General features: G+C 51.5%; 1 protein-coding gene across 3 annotated transcripts in view; it reads left to right on the top strand.

Annotated features, from left to right (window-relative positions):
- STAC (SH3 and cysteine rich domain) overlaps positions 1-16,128 on the top strand; it is a 139,134-nt gene that overhangs the window by 48,960 nt on the left and 74,046 nt on the right. For 2 of the 3 annotated variants that reach the window (XM_060638201.3, XM_060638200.3), the window contains exon 2: positions 9,066-9,345. In XM_060638201.3, the coding sequence (XP_060494184.1) occupies positions 9,066-9,345 (280 nt within the window). The remainder of the gene's footprint in view (positions 1-9,065; positions 9,346-16,128) is intronic. The other variant, XM_060638202.3, reaches the window with a different exon arrangement.

Genomic DNA, 16,128 nt, shown 5'->3' with positions numbered 1-16,128 from the left:
GAGGGTTAGGGCTCGAAATATATATTTCTACATATATTCTATATGTTAATATGTATATTAATTTGGGCTTCTATATATTAATTTGGGGAACACAATTCAGCCCATAATAAGTCCCTACCATTTGCAAGGCACTGTGGGAGGTGGTGTTAATAAATGAGGCCCAGCATAATCAAGTGTCAATACTTTTGTTCCTTCGTCCGTCACTTCATCAGTAGAACCATTTAATGTATGAATCAGAATCAAGAACGATCCCCATTCTAAACTCATTTGCCCCTGAAAAGAAAAAAAAAAACAGTTTTTCCATCTTTTAGAAGTCACTTTTCCATTTTCTCTGTGTTCATTGGCCTTCCTGGGGCCCAGCCCTCTCTCTGCTCGTGGGAATAAAAACCATGATGTGGTCCCTGGGGCTGTATCCCTCCTCGGAAGCTGTCACAACGGTGACAGCAGCAGCGGAGAGGGGACTGGCCACGGCATCAGATGGCCCGGTGTGACTTCCACTTGCTGGGCCACGTGGTTCAGGCTCAGGATTCTCAGTCCCAGCCTCCCGGTCAGGCAGGCCCTCTCTCTGGCGGGATTCCGGGGCTCAGGAGTTTACTCCCAAATGGGCCCACGGGTTCCATCCTAATCCAGGTCATGCCCATATCCTCCCTGAAAAAGGGCCCCCTCACCAAAGTGTGGGTGAGAAATGAAGACTTCCGAAGATTCCGAGAAGAAGAACGAGGAGGTTTATAATGCATACCCTCTCCTGGATTTATTTTCTCATTGCCTTTTCCCCACACGCCTCCCGCATGGCAGCCTGCCCCCTCCACCCAGCTCACCTCTGATGTACGTCGTAGTGCAGCTCAGTCCCTCATGCTGTAGATCTCAGCCTCCTAAGGGCTTCCCAGAACGCAGTGGCATCTCATTCCTGTTATTATTATTGAGTTTGGTCTTTGAGGTACCATCTTCCCTTGCCTCTGTCTTCTCAAAGTATTTCTTCTGAGCACGTGTAATACTCTTTCCCAAGCGGAATCTTGAGCCACCCCTGAGGGTGATGGAACGGCCCCGGGATTGTGAAATTGGCATCCACACGAAGGGGAAGGATAAAAGCCATGCTCCCCACCTCATGCCAACCAGAAAGGACAGTGGTGTTCGGGGGATTTTGAGACGTTGAGCGTTAGGACGTGGCCCCTGAGTGCCAGGATTAGGCCACGGGTTTTAGGTGCTCCTCGTACTTAATCCTGCACAGGCAGACATACCTGCAAGGCAAGTGTTCTTATCCCCATTCTGTGGATGGGGAAGCCGAGACTCAGAGAAGTTAAGTAACTTACGTGTGCTCACGTTGCCGGAGACCCACAGGCTTAGAAGGGCAGAGCCTTGAGTGCGTCCTCCTCGGCTTCGGGATCATCCTCTGTCCCTGCACATAAGATGGTCCTTAAAACCGTTCGTCTCCTCCCCATTAAGCACGTCCTCTTCTGTGGGCCTCGGGAATGTCACTTCACGTCTTGTGTCTCGTTCGTTCATCTGTCACTTGGGGGTGATAGTTGCCCTGCTCTATTCACAGGGCTGTTTCGTGGAAAGGTATGTCAGATAAAAAGTAGGTGTGTGTGTGTGTGTGTGCGCGTATCGCTGTACCAAAAGAGTGAGGTATTAATTATTACCTTGATGTTTGCCATGAAACAAGATCTAACCGACTCACTGTTGACTTAAACGGTGTAGGTGAGGACTGTTCTCAGGACAGAACCAAGAAAACCCCAAACAAAACTTCCACCACCTTTAGGACTTTCAGAAAGGAAGATGCTGGTATCTCAGGAAATTGATGATCTTCAATTTCTCCGGCAAAGAGGAACAGGTGAGGAGAAGGCAGAAGCTGCCTGCGACCACAGCCTTCCTGTTCTAGCCGCCGTGGACCTGGGAGCTACGGAGAAACGCCTTTGGAAGAGACACGGCAGCTAGCCTGACGGCCAGAGGGAGCGGCTTCCCAACCTGTCCGTCCCCGGGGTGTGCCTCTGAGACGCCCAGGTCCTACCCCGACTTGGCGTTCAGAGCCGGTTTCTTCCTCCGGAACACCTGCCGTGGGTCTCTGCGGCTTACCATCCTCTACGCTCCTTCCACCTGGCTGCCGTCCTCGCCTCGGACACCTCCCCACACGCACCCATACACGTGGCCTTCATCACCGTGGTTTCCCACTCTTGCCAGCACGCCTGGAGGACCCGTCGGGCCAGCTTCTCGGGAAGGGTGTGCCACACACCGGGTATGTTTGGAGTCCAGTTGTGAGCACCGCTTAAATCCCGTGGGGACCCCGGCGCACCTGCTCGTGACGCACTCGCTCCTGCTTCTGCATCCAGGTCTCCAGTCTGGCTCTTGCTGCTCATTCAGTCCATCCATCAGCCTGCCTGGCCGTCATTTAACAAACGTGTGTAGAGGCTAAGAGCTGGGACTCTGAAGTCAACCCTTCCTGGACGCTAATCCTGACTCTGCCACACTTTCTGGGTGTTTGGGGGCATGTTATTCCACGTTATTTCAGGGTTAGCACGAACATCAAAAGGTAACTTACATACACCCTTAGGGCAGAGTCTGGTGCATAAGAGGAGCTGAATAGCCATTTGCCGGGATAATGAATGTCATTACTACGTGCCAGGCACGTGTCGGAAGTCGCCTGATGGTCTGGAGAGGAGCCCAGAGCGGACGGCAGGAAGGACGGTGAGATGTCTCCACTCTGCACACTTGGGTCACGCAGGAGAGAAAGTCCCTGTCCACCTGCTGGGAGGGTCAGGCAGGAAGCCAGAGAAAAGCCTTCAAGGACAATGAGGCATTTTCCAGGTAGGCTGGAGTGCCATTTCCGGGCAGAATACAGGCATTGAAGGCTCATGCATCACTGAAAATGTGGGGGCTTCTCTTACTGTGTCTGCGCGCCTGGGATGGTGGAGGGGTGACTAGAGGATGCCGGGCAGGTGTATGTATACCAGGGTCTTGTATCACACAGTGAGGAGCCTGGGTATATAACCTACAGGTGAATGGGGCAGGGGGGCACTTACACGGTTCAGTTGTGTGTCTGGAAGTCACTTCACCCTTTACGGTTTGAAAGAATGTCTCCGGACTATTCCAGACGCCATTGAAAGCTCCCTTTTCTGACATACCAGAATAGGCTATGATGAAAACACTCCGCTTATCACTTGATAATATAATTTAGGGTCTTGTGTCACCCTTGGACCGTCTTAAGCATTGCTACTCGTCTCCAGAGTTAGATCTTAGACTTCCTGTAAGTGGAGACCGTTCAAAGTCTTTTGTATTCCCTCACCGCGCTGGGCAGTAAGGGAACTCAGCAACCACCAAGCCCTTCCTCTCTCTTTACTGGATAGATTCCAAGCTAAGGAGCTTGAGGGCCTGCCCAAGCCACACTGCTCATTGATGGGCCTTCAACCGATCACACTCGGTAACCGTTGCTTTGCTGACATACTCACAAACAGCCAGTTCTTGCTGGTTTTGACCAAGCCGGGTAGATGTAAGAGGACTATTAACTGACTTTGAAGTCACATCCAAACTGAAGCCAATCAGGACCTGGAATAGATTTTGTTTGTCTTGAAAGAAATCGGGCTTCAGGGCACCTGGGTGGCTCCGTCGGTGAAGCATCTCTTGAGCTCGGCTCAGGTCGTGATCTCACAGGTGGTGAGTTTGAGCCCCATGTTGGGCTCTGTGCTGAGCGTGGAGTCTGCTTAGGATTCTCTCTCTCTCTTCCTCTCTCTCTCTCTCTGTTCCTCCCTGCTTGTGCCTGAGCACTCTCTCTTCGTCTCTCTCTCTCTCTCTCTCTCTCAAAATAAATAAATATTTTTAAAAAAGAAATCAGGCCACGAATGGGTCAGATGTTGGTGAGATTGCCTCAATAATCCACATGGATGATCGCTACCATTCCAGCTGGCACCAGGAAGCTGGGGCACGCCAAACAGAGGATTTTTTTTACTGGGGAGGACGTCAGGGGTGGAAAACCTTACGAAAGTCCATTTGACCGAAGGGGCTCTGGAGTTGAGAGAGCTCTGGATATGGATCTTCATTCCACGGCTTACAGCCATTTCCCGTTAAGGTCCCCCAAAGACATTGTCCAAGCCAACCCCTAGCCCTCACGTGACTTATTGGATAAGCTTCGTTCTCTCTTCCTCTTGAATCGTTTTATTCCCGGAGCTTCTAAAACCTCCCTCTCTTTCTTCGCCAGTGTCTCCTTCTCAGCTGCCTTTGTTTTCCCTCAATCTTCTTGACCTTGTAATATTTCCCTCGTCTTCTTGACCTCCAGGTCTCCTTCCTCGGAGCACTTCTCTTCAGCGTCGCACTAACCGCAGTGATCTCATCAAGTCTCTTGGTTGTGAGTACTACCTACGTGCTCATGACTTGCACATGTATTTCCCCAGCTCAGACCTCTCGCCTGAATCCGGGGGTCACATATCCAGCTCCACGTGAAATTCCACATAAGCACGTCAAACTCACTTTCCCCAACGCAACTCTGCCTCCCACTCCTTGCCCACACCGACTTGCTTCTCCTCTAGGGCTCTTTATTTGAAAAAATAGTCCCTCCATTTGACCACTTGCTCAAGCCCCAAACCTTGAAATCATTCTTGAGCCCCCTCGTTCCTTCACACTCCACGTCTCATCCTTCAGCAGGCCCAGTTGGTCCCACCTTCCAAATATACCCCAAATTCAACCATGTTGTACTGTAACTCTGCCAAGCCAACCCAAAAGTAATTCTCCCAGGATAATTGGAAGAGTTTCTAACTGGTCTCCCAGCTTCCATCTTGGCCTCCTATAGTCTGTTTTCTACACAGCAGCCAGAGTAACCCTTTGGAAATTCAAGCCAGACCTTGTCACTTCCCTGCTCATGCTATCACCCTCAGGATACGTTCCAAGGCCCTTGCCCTGGCCTGCCAGGCCTAGCATGAAGCTGACCCTTGACCTCTCTTCCCTTTTTCTCTTTCCACCTTCTGCCCCAGACACACTGACTTCCTGGTATTCCTCAAACAGCCACCTTGTCAGGGCCTTTGCCCTTGGTTTCCCCCGCTACCCAGAATGCTCTTCTCCACAGTGCCTCACGACGTCACTTCTTGTGTGTCTCTGCTCTGGTGTCACCAGACAAGCCTTCCTTGTCACCTCCTAAAGCCTGGCTCCACTTCTGTTTCCTTCATGGCTCTTATCCTTACCCAAATGCTATTACGTACATCTCTGATTATTTATTTACTTTCTGTTTCTACCCACTAGACCTGAAACCCTTAAGGGAAAGGATTTTACTTTCTTACGCTGCTGTGTCTGCAAAACCAAGGTCAGGGCCGGGCTCATAGTAGTGACACAATAAATATTCCTTGAATGAATTATTGAATCAGTGAATGATCTCTTGCTCATCACGTCACGAGGACAATAACATGAATTAAAGTATATAGAGCCGTTTCTGGCAAACGGCAAAGTACTCAAGAGTATCTGTTCCTTCAACCATTATTATTATAAAAGGAGCCGGGCTGTGGCAGTGGGGCCTGGAAGCTAATCATTTTGCGGTTCCCGCTATTATCAGGGTTTGCTTCTATTTCTGCATTGTATATATTCCCATCTGGCTTTTCCTCTTGGGAATAGTTGGAGAAAGTGTGTTCCTTTGAGCTCACTGCTCAGACTTTGTTTAACTTGTAGGCATTTCTTTTAAGCTGTCCACTTGAAAAAGAGCTGTCACATTGGCTTCCGAGGCAAATTCTCCAGCTCTACAGGCAGGCAGGCTCTGAAAAGTCTGACACAATTTCCAGCCGCATCCCCCAGGACAAGGAAAATGCTACAGGTGTCTTGGCATCATGCTAACCTTCCAGGGAACACAGAATGCCATATTTGGCAGGTTCTGAGGGCAGGAATAAAGCACATGAGCACAGGAGGGAGACCAGACCGGACGTACATAAGCAACACCCCATCACCTTCCCTGTCCTAGCAGGGAAGAGACGCACGGTCTGTTAGAGAAGCCTTAAAGGGGAGTCTGATGCTCCCTTTGATAAAAAGGCATTCCCCCCCACCTTACTACTTCTGAAAAATTGGAAAGACATAAAATAAAGGAAATAGCTCCCAAAAATATACATTTGCTTTTTTGCTTCACCTCCCTTCCCATTCTAAACGTACACCAAGAGTAGTTCCATCCCCCCTGGGGGTGAGGGGTAACTCTCCCTCATCCCGCCTCCATCACCTGTCAATCACTGGCAGTGCAAACAGGGTGGGTTTAGAGGCAGGTAAATTTCATTCTGAACCTTGGTCTTGATCACGTGAGCTGTGTGACCTCGGGCAAATCCCTTAACCTCCCTGGGCCATTTCTCCAGGGGGAGAACAGCAGTGCCTTCTGGATGATTGGGAAGATAAAGAAGGGGCGCCTGGTGAAGCCCTCCGGGTAGGTGCCATTATTATCATCAGAATGGGTGCTATTGTTCCGTTTTGGAGATGAGAGTAGCCCATTTATTGAACCATCAGAACTCCATGGGGGGCAGGGGGAGGGGAGACAGAAAAAGACTTTATTTTTCTATGTGATGATATTTAGTCTGATAAACCACCCTCGCCCTAGGTTGCCACAGCCCATGAGAAAATCTTGGCAGATTCCTTAACTTCCTGGTCACTTGAATTTATTAAAAATCTGTCTAAAATAAAACTCTCGTCCCATCTATTTAATCCCTCCTTCCTCCAGCACCCGCCCGGTTCCTAGCTGGAGGGAACGGAAGTGAGGAAGGTCTGTTCTGCTCCTTTATGGTTTCCGGGTCCCCACCTTGGTGTGGCTGTTTCAGCGAGTGCTTTTCATGCCCCGTGTCACTTAGTTTTGCTAGATAGGGAAGGTCCTCTTCACAATAAATGCAGGGCTCCCAAGGACTCGTGGCCCTGCTCCCCTGTATCAGTCAGGATGGGCCAGGTTATGGTACAAGAACAAACAACTCCCAAAGAACTCGTGAGCTTCTCCTCCTCCTCCTTTGATGTTTGTAGCTCCTCTGGTGGGTTTGGGCTGTAGAGAAAAGGGCCCACTGTCTCTGACCTTTTAATGTAGGGTGTTGCTGCTTCTCTGGCCAGAACTTTCTGGCTAATGATGCCTCATTGCTGGCCTTAGTGGGGCTCCGCTAGAGGGCCCTGCAGGCCTCTTTCCTGGATGGCTCCCTGGCTTCCCACAGCCACAACCAACATCTCCTGGGCAAGGAATGACAATCCCACCACATTCCAGGAAGGTGGGAAGAAGCAACGTATTGCATCTACATACAATAGACACCCAACCTAATGATTTCAAACACCAGTCATCTCTTTAGTTGATGGTTCTGTGGGTTGGCGATTTGGATGGGACTCAGCTCGACGGTTCTTCTGGTCTCATCTAGACTCTTTATTCCACGCAGGGAAACAGGGTGGCTGTGCTTCAGGGGTCTTGCTCATGTGATAGGAAGTGACGGGACTGTGTGCCCGTCATCATCCTTCAGGCTGCACTGGCTTAGCTCCTGTGGCAGTTTGGTTTCCAAGAGGGAGGACAGAGCATGCCAGGCAGCTTGAGGTCTGGGCTCGGAACTGGCTCGGAACTGCTTCTGCCACCTTCTCTTGGTCAAATTCCCCAAACCAACAAGATCCAAGGAGTGAGGAGATACACTACCTTGGACTGGTGGGTCTGCAAAGTCACGTTGCAGAGGTGAATGGGGAAGGGGAAGGGTAGAAAATTGGGGCGTTTTTGCAGTCTACCCCAAGCACCGAAGACCACATCTTCCTGATCTTCTATGGAAGAGGTTGGAGGGGAGATGCAGAGGTGACTAGGTTTGGCATGGGCTTATCAACTCATCTTATATATCCCGTGGGGGGGGTTGACCACACTTGCAGGGGGCCTTATTAGACGAGTGTGCTTTACCACCTTTTTATCTGCAGCTTTGGGTCAAAGACATTAATTCCAGGCGACAGGCAGAGTCCCCTTGGACATTCAGTTACGAAAGGAAACTACCTTCTAGGTAAAGTGACCTCTCGCAGACCACACAGCCACTAAGCGCTCCGTTCCTCTTATTTGGGCGAAAGGGAAACGTTTGCACAAAAGGGGCAGTGAGGAGAAAGCATAGTAAATACCACGGACTTCTAAAAGGCCACCGTGGCTGCCATGGACAGAGCAAGGTACACACTGGTGCAAGCTGTCACGGGGACCCAGAATCTGCCAGTCCCTGGAGCCCATGACAAGGAGCGTCTCTTTAGATTTAAGAACAAAGGAGACTTCATGAAGCTTCAAGAAACTTCATGAAGACCCCCAGGCTCACATGCTCACTTCTGTGTTTCCAAAAGACCCTTCTAGCTCCAATGTGAAGGCTACATTGGTGGTACAGACCGGACCAAAGCCAGACCTTTCGGAAATTAAGGCTTTGCCAAACCCATGTTTTAACCCTTCATAATTCCAATTCCGAGGTCAAAGGAAAAACGATCCTGTTTGCCATGGCCAAAACCCAGCAGCAAAGCAGGGAGAAAGGCAGAGAAGGTCAGACAGATAATCCCACGCACACGCCCACGCCCAGATTACCCGTCCGTACGCTTCAGACCCACACAGGCTTGAGAGTTTCTAGTTCGTGTTCCGTGGATACTTTGGCCACGTGGATTCCCAGTCACGCAGCGGCCTCTCTTGCTCTGCTGTGTATAGAGATGGGTGGCTGCTAAGTGACCATAAGAGAGAACATCCAGCAGAGGTCCTGGCATCGTAGACGCGGCCACCGAGCCCAGAAGGTCGAACGCTTAGTCGTTCCAGTGATTCAAATTCAGAAGGCAGGTGGTGTCAAAAGTCCAGTGTCACGGGACATTCTGATGGCACGCCGGTAGGACCTCCAGGAGCAGGGGCAGAAGCACAGGCGCCGTGCGTTCTCTTTGGGTCTTCTGGCTCCGGAGGGGGCGGGGAGAGAGCGGGCCAACTCCCTCCAGGCCCTGACCTCGCCCCACCCACGCGGGGACGCGCGTGAGCCACCTTGGGTCCGAGGGTGTCCCGGGGTGGGGGGGGGGGGGAATGGCACAAGCGTCTGCAGCCGACCTCACCCCCACAGCCTGAGTCTGCATGATTGATCGTAAGAGCGTGTTCTGTCATTGCATTGCAGCTCCAGAAACTAAAACGATCACTTTCTTTCAAGACCAAGAGTTTACGGAGCAAAAGCGCCGACAACTTCTTCCAGAGAACCAACAGCGACGTGAAGCTGCAGGCGGACATGCTGGCCGAGGTCAGCCCCAGCTCCAGCCCGCTCCCTGCGCCCGGAAGCCTGACGTCCACACCCACCAGGGCCGCCCTGCACCCCGGGGCTGGCGGCAAGGCCCACGCCTTTCAGGAGCACATCTTCAAGAAGCCCACCTTCTGCGATGTGTGCAACCACATGATCGTGGGTAAGGCCTCCCCCACCCCCACCTCCAGGTCCCCGCGCCCGCCGGACAGGCCGGTGAGAGCGGTGCGGCCCGGGTCCGGGTTCCAGGATGGGTTCCGAGCCTCAGAGGCGTGCACGAGGGCAGGTTGTTTGGGGGATCGATAGCTGGGCAAAGGGAAGGGAGGCAGGACGGGGCAGAGGGAGGCGTTGGATGGTGAAGCAGGTGCAACTTGGGCCGGGTCCCCGGGGAGCCCTGTACGGTCGTCTGCTTGGAGGCTGGAGGTCCGGGACGTGGTGCCCCTGCCTCACCTCTCACTGCGTACGGGCAGCCCTTGGGGAGGGGGCAAGATCCTGAATGGAGCAGCTCTTTTCAGCCAAGGGCAGTTGGCACAGAGGGAATCGGTGGGAGGCAAGCAAGACGTGGGACGCTTGGGCGTGGAATTCTGCAGGGGGGCTCGAGTGACACATCACAGCATCCGCTCCAGGACGCACGGCGACGTGTGTCTGGGCAGCCTGGGGAGGGGGGTCTGTTGCTTGGTGAATTATAAGCAGATGAGCCAGACGGGCAGGTGTGGGGGGGATGATTCTGGGGGAGGCACTGAACGGGGCGGGAAAGGTGATGGAGCCGCCATTACGTCTCTGTGCCTGGCACGGACCCGCTCGTGGCGGCAGCCTGAGAGTCTTAGGGGGTGTGCCCAGATGACAGGAAGGACCCCCCAAAACGTCCCAGCTACAGGCAGTTCGGGTGGGATTCAGAGTGAACTTGAACCCGTTGTTTCGAGAGCAGCAGTATACCCTGGTAATTGACCCGTCACCGCAGAACAGGAAGAAAGCGCAAGGAGACAGGCCTGTGTCTGCTCTCAGGGGGCCCGAGGATGTCCCCCCCCCCCCCCGGCCCCACCATATCCCCGCTAGGAGAAGGGAGAGGTCATCCCAAATGGAAGCGAGGCCGAAAATGAAAGATGCAGGGCCGATCCAGTTGTGCCCCGTCTTCCTGAGATGCCCCTGACCCTCCAGAGGTGTTGCTGGGCCAATTCGTGGGGTGCCCTAAGTACTCTGAGGCCAACAGGTGTGGGAGATCTGCTCCCGCTCGTTGATGTCCTAAATGCTTCAGAGTTGGGCTTGGCCACGAACATTTCAGGGAGGGACGCTGTTAAGGTCCAGAACCTCAGACTCGCAAGCCGGGCCCGGGGCCCAGCGAGGTCCCAGGCAAAAGCTGGTATGTTCTCTAGCCTCACGGCCCAGCGCTCCTACCCTGACGCAGGCACTTCTGTCCGACCCTGCCGTGTCCCCTCCAGCACCAATTTCCTACAGGCTGGCATCCCTTCTGAGGGTGACCGTTGCCTCAGGTCACATTCCCTAGAAGCAGAGCCCCAGAGGGGAGTTAGATGTCTGGGATCTGTTGAGGAGGCACCCTGGGGAGAAGGGGGAGGGAGGAAGCAGATGGGGCAGGGAAGTCGCTAAATAAGGAAGCGGTCCGCCTGGCGGGAGTCTGGCTCCAGGGTTACACAGCCCGGCCTTCCTGGAGGCCAGCCTTTTGTATCCTGCTGGCAGTGGCCCCTCCCTCCTCCCATGGTGGAGGCCCTTTCCTAACCCACTGGGTCCAGTGGGTCATGCTCCGTTGAAGGCAGTTGTCTGGAGAAAGGGGTCGCTGTGGGCCATGGGGAGCCAGCATACACATCTCCGGAGCAGTCGGGGCTTTTCGCTGTTGTCACCGATTATCACAAATCTAGGAGGTTAAAACAACACAGAGTCACTGTCTCACAGTTCTGGAGGTTGAAAGTCCGCGGTGGGTCTCAGCGGGCTAAAACCAAGGTGTCAGGAGATACGTTTCTTTCTGGAGGCTCTAGGGGAGAGTGTATGTCCTTGCCTTCTCCGGCTTTGATAGGCTGTCCACACCTTGGCCTGTGGCCCCTTCTGTGTTCAGAGTTATGATGGCAGGTACGTCTTTCTCACACTGCCGTCTCCTTGGTCCTCACTGCCCCTCTTGCACCCATCTGGATAATCCTTCCGTCTCAAGGCCACCTGACTGGCGGCCTTCCTTCCGTCTGTAACCTTGATTTCCCCTTGCCGTGTAACGTAACATGGTCACGGGTTCTGGGGATTAGGAGGGGGACGCCTCTGGGAGGCCGTTCGTCTGCCCCCGGACACCCGGTAGGGGTATCTGGGCAAGGCATCAGCAGTGTCCACCACAATCATAGAAGAAAACTTCGGTTGAAGATCACAAGACTGGCCTCTGTTGGTTCCTTTCCATCCGGGTTCTGAGGCCAGACACGTGATTGTCGTACTCCAGCCGATGGCTTTTTCGTGTCGCATGGTGAGAGGCCATTTTCATTTGGAGTGGGCAAAGAGACACCTTTCTGGTCAGTGCACAGAATGGGGAGAACGCTGACCCGTATTTTTCTCCTGCCTATTCCCATGACATAATTAGCCTTTCCCTTCCCAGATAAAATGAGGTGAGGGGGTGAGGATAGTAGAAAGACTACGTTCATGGAATCAGCCTGAAGTTGAATCCCATGCAGCCGTGTGACCTAGTGCCAGTGACTCACCTTCTCTGAACCTGTGTCCTCATTCTATACAGCTATGAAAACCTCAGGGTTTTGAATGGATTCATGAGCTGGCAGATGGGAAGCACCAGGCATCTAGAAGGTTCTCCGTAAAGGGAGCCCATTGGAGTTGGTTATCATTAGAGGAGAAAATAGTCATTACTCTCCTGAAGCAGAGAAATCTATTCACAGGATAAACCAAATTAGTTTTACAGAAAAAAGTTAAGCTTAATAGGCATAAATAGTTGGAAAAATAACGTCCACACGTTAAGAAGCCCCTCATCTACATGGCAGTGTTTTAGGTTCACATCGAGGATTGTCTCTAATTCTCCATTTCATATTTTATAAGGGGTATGGACAAGCGAGTGGGTGTCTAGACGAGTGATCGGAATGGTGAGCGGTGCGTCCAAACAAAATCCTAAGGAAGCTTTGGGAGTTGGTGTGTACGAGACTTGGGATATGCAGCTGTGTTTTAAAGTACCATGTTGGGAGAGTCGAGAGACTCATGCTATGCGGCTTTAGAGGAAAGGGTTGGGAACAAGGAGCAAAGTTAAAAGGCAAGTTTCAGTGAGACTATAACCCACTTACCCCAGGCACTTGACCTGTGAATGAATGGCTTCCCTTGTGAGTGCTGAGTAGTTTAACGTCTGTCAGGCCGTGGTCATCCGAAAGTCTTTTCTTACTTCCTTATCTATCTGATAGTCTTCACAATGAGATTTGAAATGTCTGAGCTTCCCGAAGAAGCCCACATCTGTCGTCGCCGAGCTCGGACCTGTCAGTGGTTTCCAATGTGGCCAGGAAGGCGGGATTCTACGTTTCCCTTCACGCTTGGCCGAGACCCGGTTAAGGAGTGGGATGTTCAGAATGGGGAGGAACATCTTCCCGTCTTGCAAACAGACACACAGGGCTGTCCTCATCTTCAGAGAACCATTATCCATTCACACGCTCATTTTCTAGCCACCATTATTCATGTTCTTCCTTAGAACAAGCCACGTTTCAGAGCAGCGCTTGTGTCACTCAGGGGTTTCTCAGTAACGCTGTGTAACAAACAAGTCCTCTCAAACGCCAACACTTGGAGTAGCCTTCTTTGACTCTTACTCAGGCATCTTCAGATCAGCTGGGGTTTGGCTGCCGTCGCATATGTTTTTCTTCTTCTCCTACCCCTTCCTTGGACGAGTGGGCCAGCCAGGTTGTGCTCTCCTCATGGTGAGGACAAGTGGAGGCATACAGAGTTTCTTAAAGCCTTGGATTGGCGGCATTCCACCAGAGCGTGGACCCAGCCCACACCAAGGAATGGAGAAATGCGCTCAGCCTCTAGTGGCAGGGACTTCAGAGCCACCCGGCCAGAGGCACAGGTACAGGGAGGGGGGGAGAATGGGGTCCATAATCCAATCTTCCTCCGTGCTTACTTAGGGCGGCCTCTTGATTATCGAACCTCTTTTGTGTGGTAGACTGCACGAGTCTTGGGCGCTGTACCACCCTTCCATTCCATTTCTCCATCTGGAAGTGATGATTTGGATCTGACTGTGAGCATGGTGGGAGAGGGTCTCGTGTTCCATGCCCAGGACACCGAGGAAACTTGGCCTCCGACCTAGTCTGCGCGTCTGCCTAACATTCTTCCAAGTCCAATGCATCACTTTCAATTCCACACAAATTTGCACCAGGCCTTTTCAAGGCAGTGCTATCCATAACCCTTAAATGGGTGATGCTGTGTCTCCAGTTTAAATCTCACTGTGACCAGTGTGAAAAGACAAAGGAACATGTGTTTTGAAAATGAGTAACAGAAACGAGTTTGCCTCTGAAGAATGTCACATTCAATACCCTAAGGGAGGATTTAGGTACTTCTCAAGTACAGCAACAATTTTGAAGGACTCCCATCTTGAAAATCACCAAGAGATGTGCCCCGTGCTGAAGAGAATTCTCACTGTACTTTTCCTTTATTAGAATTAAATTTATATTGTAGCTGCCATTTTATCTTGAAAAAGACAGAGGGGTGCCTGGTGGCTCAGTCGGTGAAGCGTCCTACTCTTGGTTTCCGTTCAGGTCATGATCTCACAGTTCATGAGATTCAGCCCAACTTCAGGCTCTGCGCTGACAGCACAGAGCCTGCTTGGGATTCTCTCTCTCCCTCTCTTTCTGCCCTTCTTCTGGTTGTGCTCTCTCTCTCTCTCTCAAAAATAAAATAAATGAACATCTAAAGAAATCATCATCAAGGCGCACTGCTTTTTTCCAAGATGAAAACAAAAGTAAAGAAGGCAGGCTCCTTCTAAGAAAGAGGAAGGAGAATGAGAGAAGCAATTTGAGGCAGGAAGAAGGGGGAAAGGGAGGTGGCCAAGGAGGGAGGTGAGGAGAGGAAGCTACGTGAAGCAGAGGCTGGCAAATGTTCTCACTTCCTGAGACGAGGCACGGAGCACGCTAGTCTGGGATCACAGGGCACAGTCCATCTGTCCCCTTTCTCTTTCCCTACTCTTCAGACTTAGCCTCCTGTCTCTACATGTATCACCTGAAGATTCGTTTCCTTCCAGCCACAGGTCATTTTCATATCCCAGATTCCAGGGAAAGACTATCTGCTGCTATCTCCCGAGAGTGACATTTCAGAAAACGTATTAGAGCAGGTTTTTTTTCCTTTCGGCTGAGAACCAAAGGCTACATCATGATGGCCAGGAAAAGTCAAATCTCATTTGTGAGGTTTTCTAGCTGATGGATGTTTGTTTAAAAACAGAAGGAATCTGGGGTGCCTGGGTGGCTCGGTCAGTTAAGCATCCAACTCTTGGTTTTGGCTCAGGTCATGATCTCTTGGTTCATGAGTTTGATCCCCACGTGGGGCTCCACGCTGACACCATGGAGCCTGCTTGGAATTCTCTCTCTCTCTCTCTCTCTCACTCCTTCTCTCTGCTCCTCCCCTGCTCTCTCATTCTCTGTCTCTCAAAATAAATGAAAACTCTTTAAAAAAAATAAAAAGTAAAAGGAACCTGGCATTCTCACTGTCTAGGATTTCTAATTTGGAATGGACACTCATTGGGTTGATAGGGCGTCACATTTGTTCCTTGCCTGACTGTGCCCTAAAGCTGGGAAGGCTACACATTTTCATCTACCAGTGAAAGTAAACCAGGACCCCACCTGTATGTTGCTAATTTCCTCACCTCTTTCACTCTATAGCTCGTTCCCAGTCACCAGCTTTGCCCTTGTCCTCAGATTTGCACCTCCCCTGCAAATGTGGCACACAGACCCTTGGGTTGAGCAGGCACTGTGGCAGGCCCTTCTGCCAGTCTGATCTTGCCTCCAGGACATGGCTACCTTTTACGATCACCTCCTTAGGCTGTCCCCTTCTAGAAAAATGGGTCAGCTCTGCAAGCCAAAGACGGTCAACCCAACCTTTCATGGGACATAAGAGAAATAGGTAGGTGTACCTCAGCCCCAGTGCTGACTTTCCCAGCCTTTGAGTCAAGAAGACTGATGACCCAGCCTTAGACTGGGAGAATCCTCTTGGTTTAATGGGCATCTTTTCCCCACCAAGCGGATCGATTCTGGCCACGCTCAGGCTTTGGCCATGGGCATGAGGGGTGGGGACTCCTCTGCATCGTGTATCAACTTAAATGTATTCCATCAACGGCACCCTCATTTTGGGAGAGCATTGAGTCTGCTTGCGGTACTCTGCCTCTCATTGAAATTTCAGAGACTTGAACAAGTCAAAATAACTATCACCATATCTAACCCATCACAATAACTATCTCAATGCACGAGTCCACTCCATCGGTTAAAGAGGTTTTTTTTCCAAAGGACTCCATTCTCCTGTTGACTGTCTCATGCCTTGTTTCCCAAACTATTTTTTAATTAACTAAATGTTCCTAGTCGGCATCCACTTAGAAGACAGCCTATCCAACGGGCTCCTATTTCCTAAACACATACTTAGCAAAACAGCTGGATGTCCGTGCTTGACATGTCAAGTTGCGTATACAGTCACTGCGCAAAGAATCGTTCACCTTCAAACCATCCGAGTGGCGACCGCCGGGGAAAAAACTCTGGCTTTGTTTTAGGTGAGCAGCCCCAGAACTGGACCTGAGGTAGAGATTCTTGTGAGAGTGGTTTCTTGTGGAGCGTGCCCTCAGGAGAAGGGATTCGGATTCTGCTGCCCTGCGCAGAAGAGGCAGGGCAGGGGCGTGCTCTCAGTCGGAGTTGGCTTCAGACCGAACAGTCACAGCATCGGCAGGAGAAAGAACTCAGATCTGGAAAAGGCACTCACAGCATCCCTACATCTG

The sequence above is a fragment of the Panthera onca genome, chromosome C2 (genome assembly GCF_046562875.1).
Source record: "Panthera onca isolate mPanOnc1 chromosome C2, mPanOnc1 haplotype 2, whole genome shotgun sequence".
Classification (NCBI taxonomy): Eukaryota; Metazoa; Chordata; class Mammalia; order Carnivora; family Felidae; genus Panthera; species Panthera onca.
The sequence above is the reverse complement of the archived record's forward strand: the minus strand, read 5'-3'. Positions and strand labels throughout refer to the sequence as shown.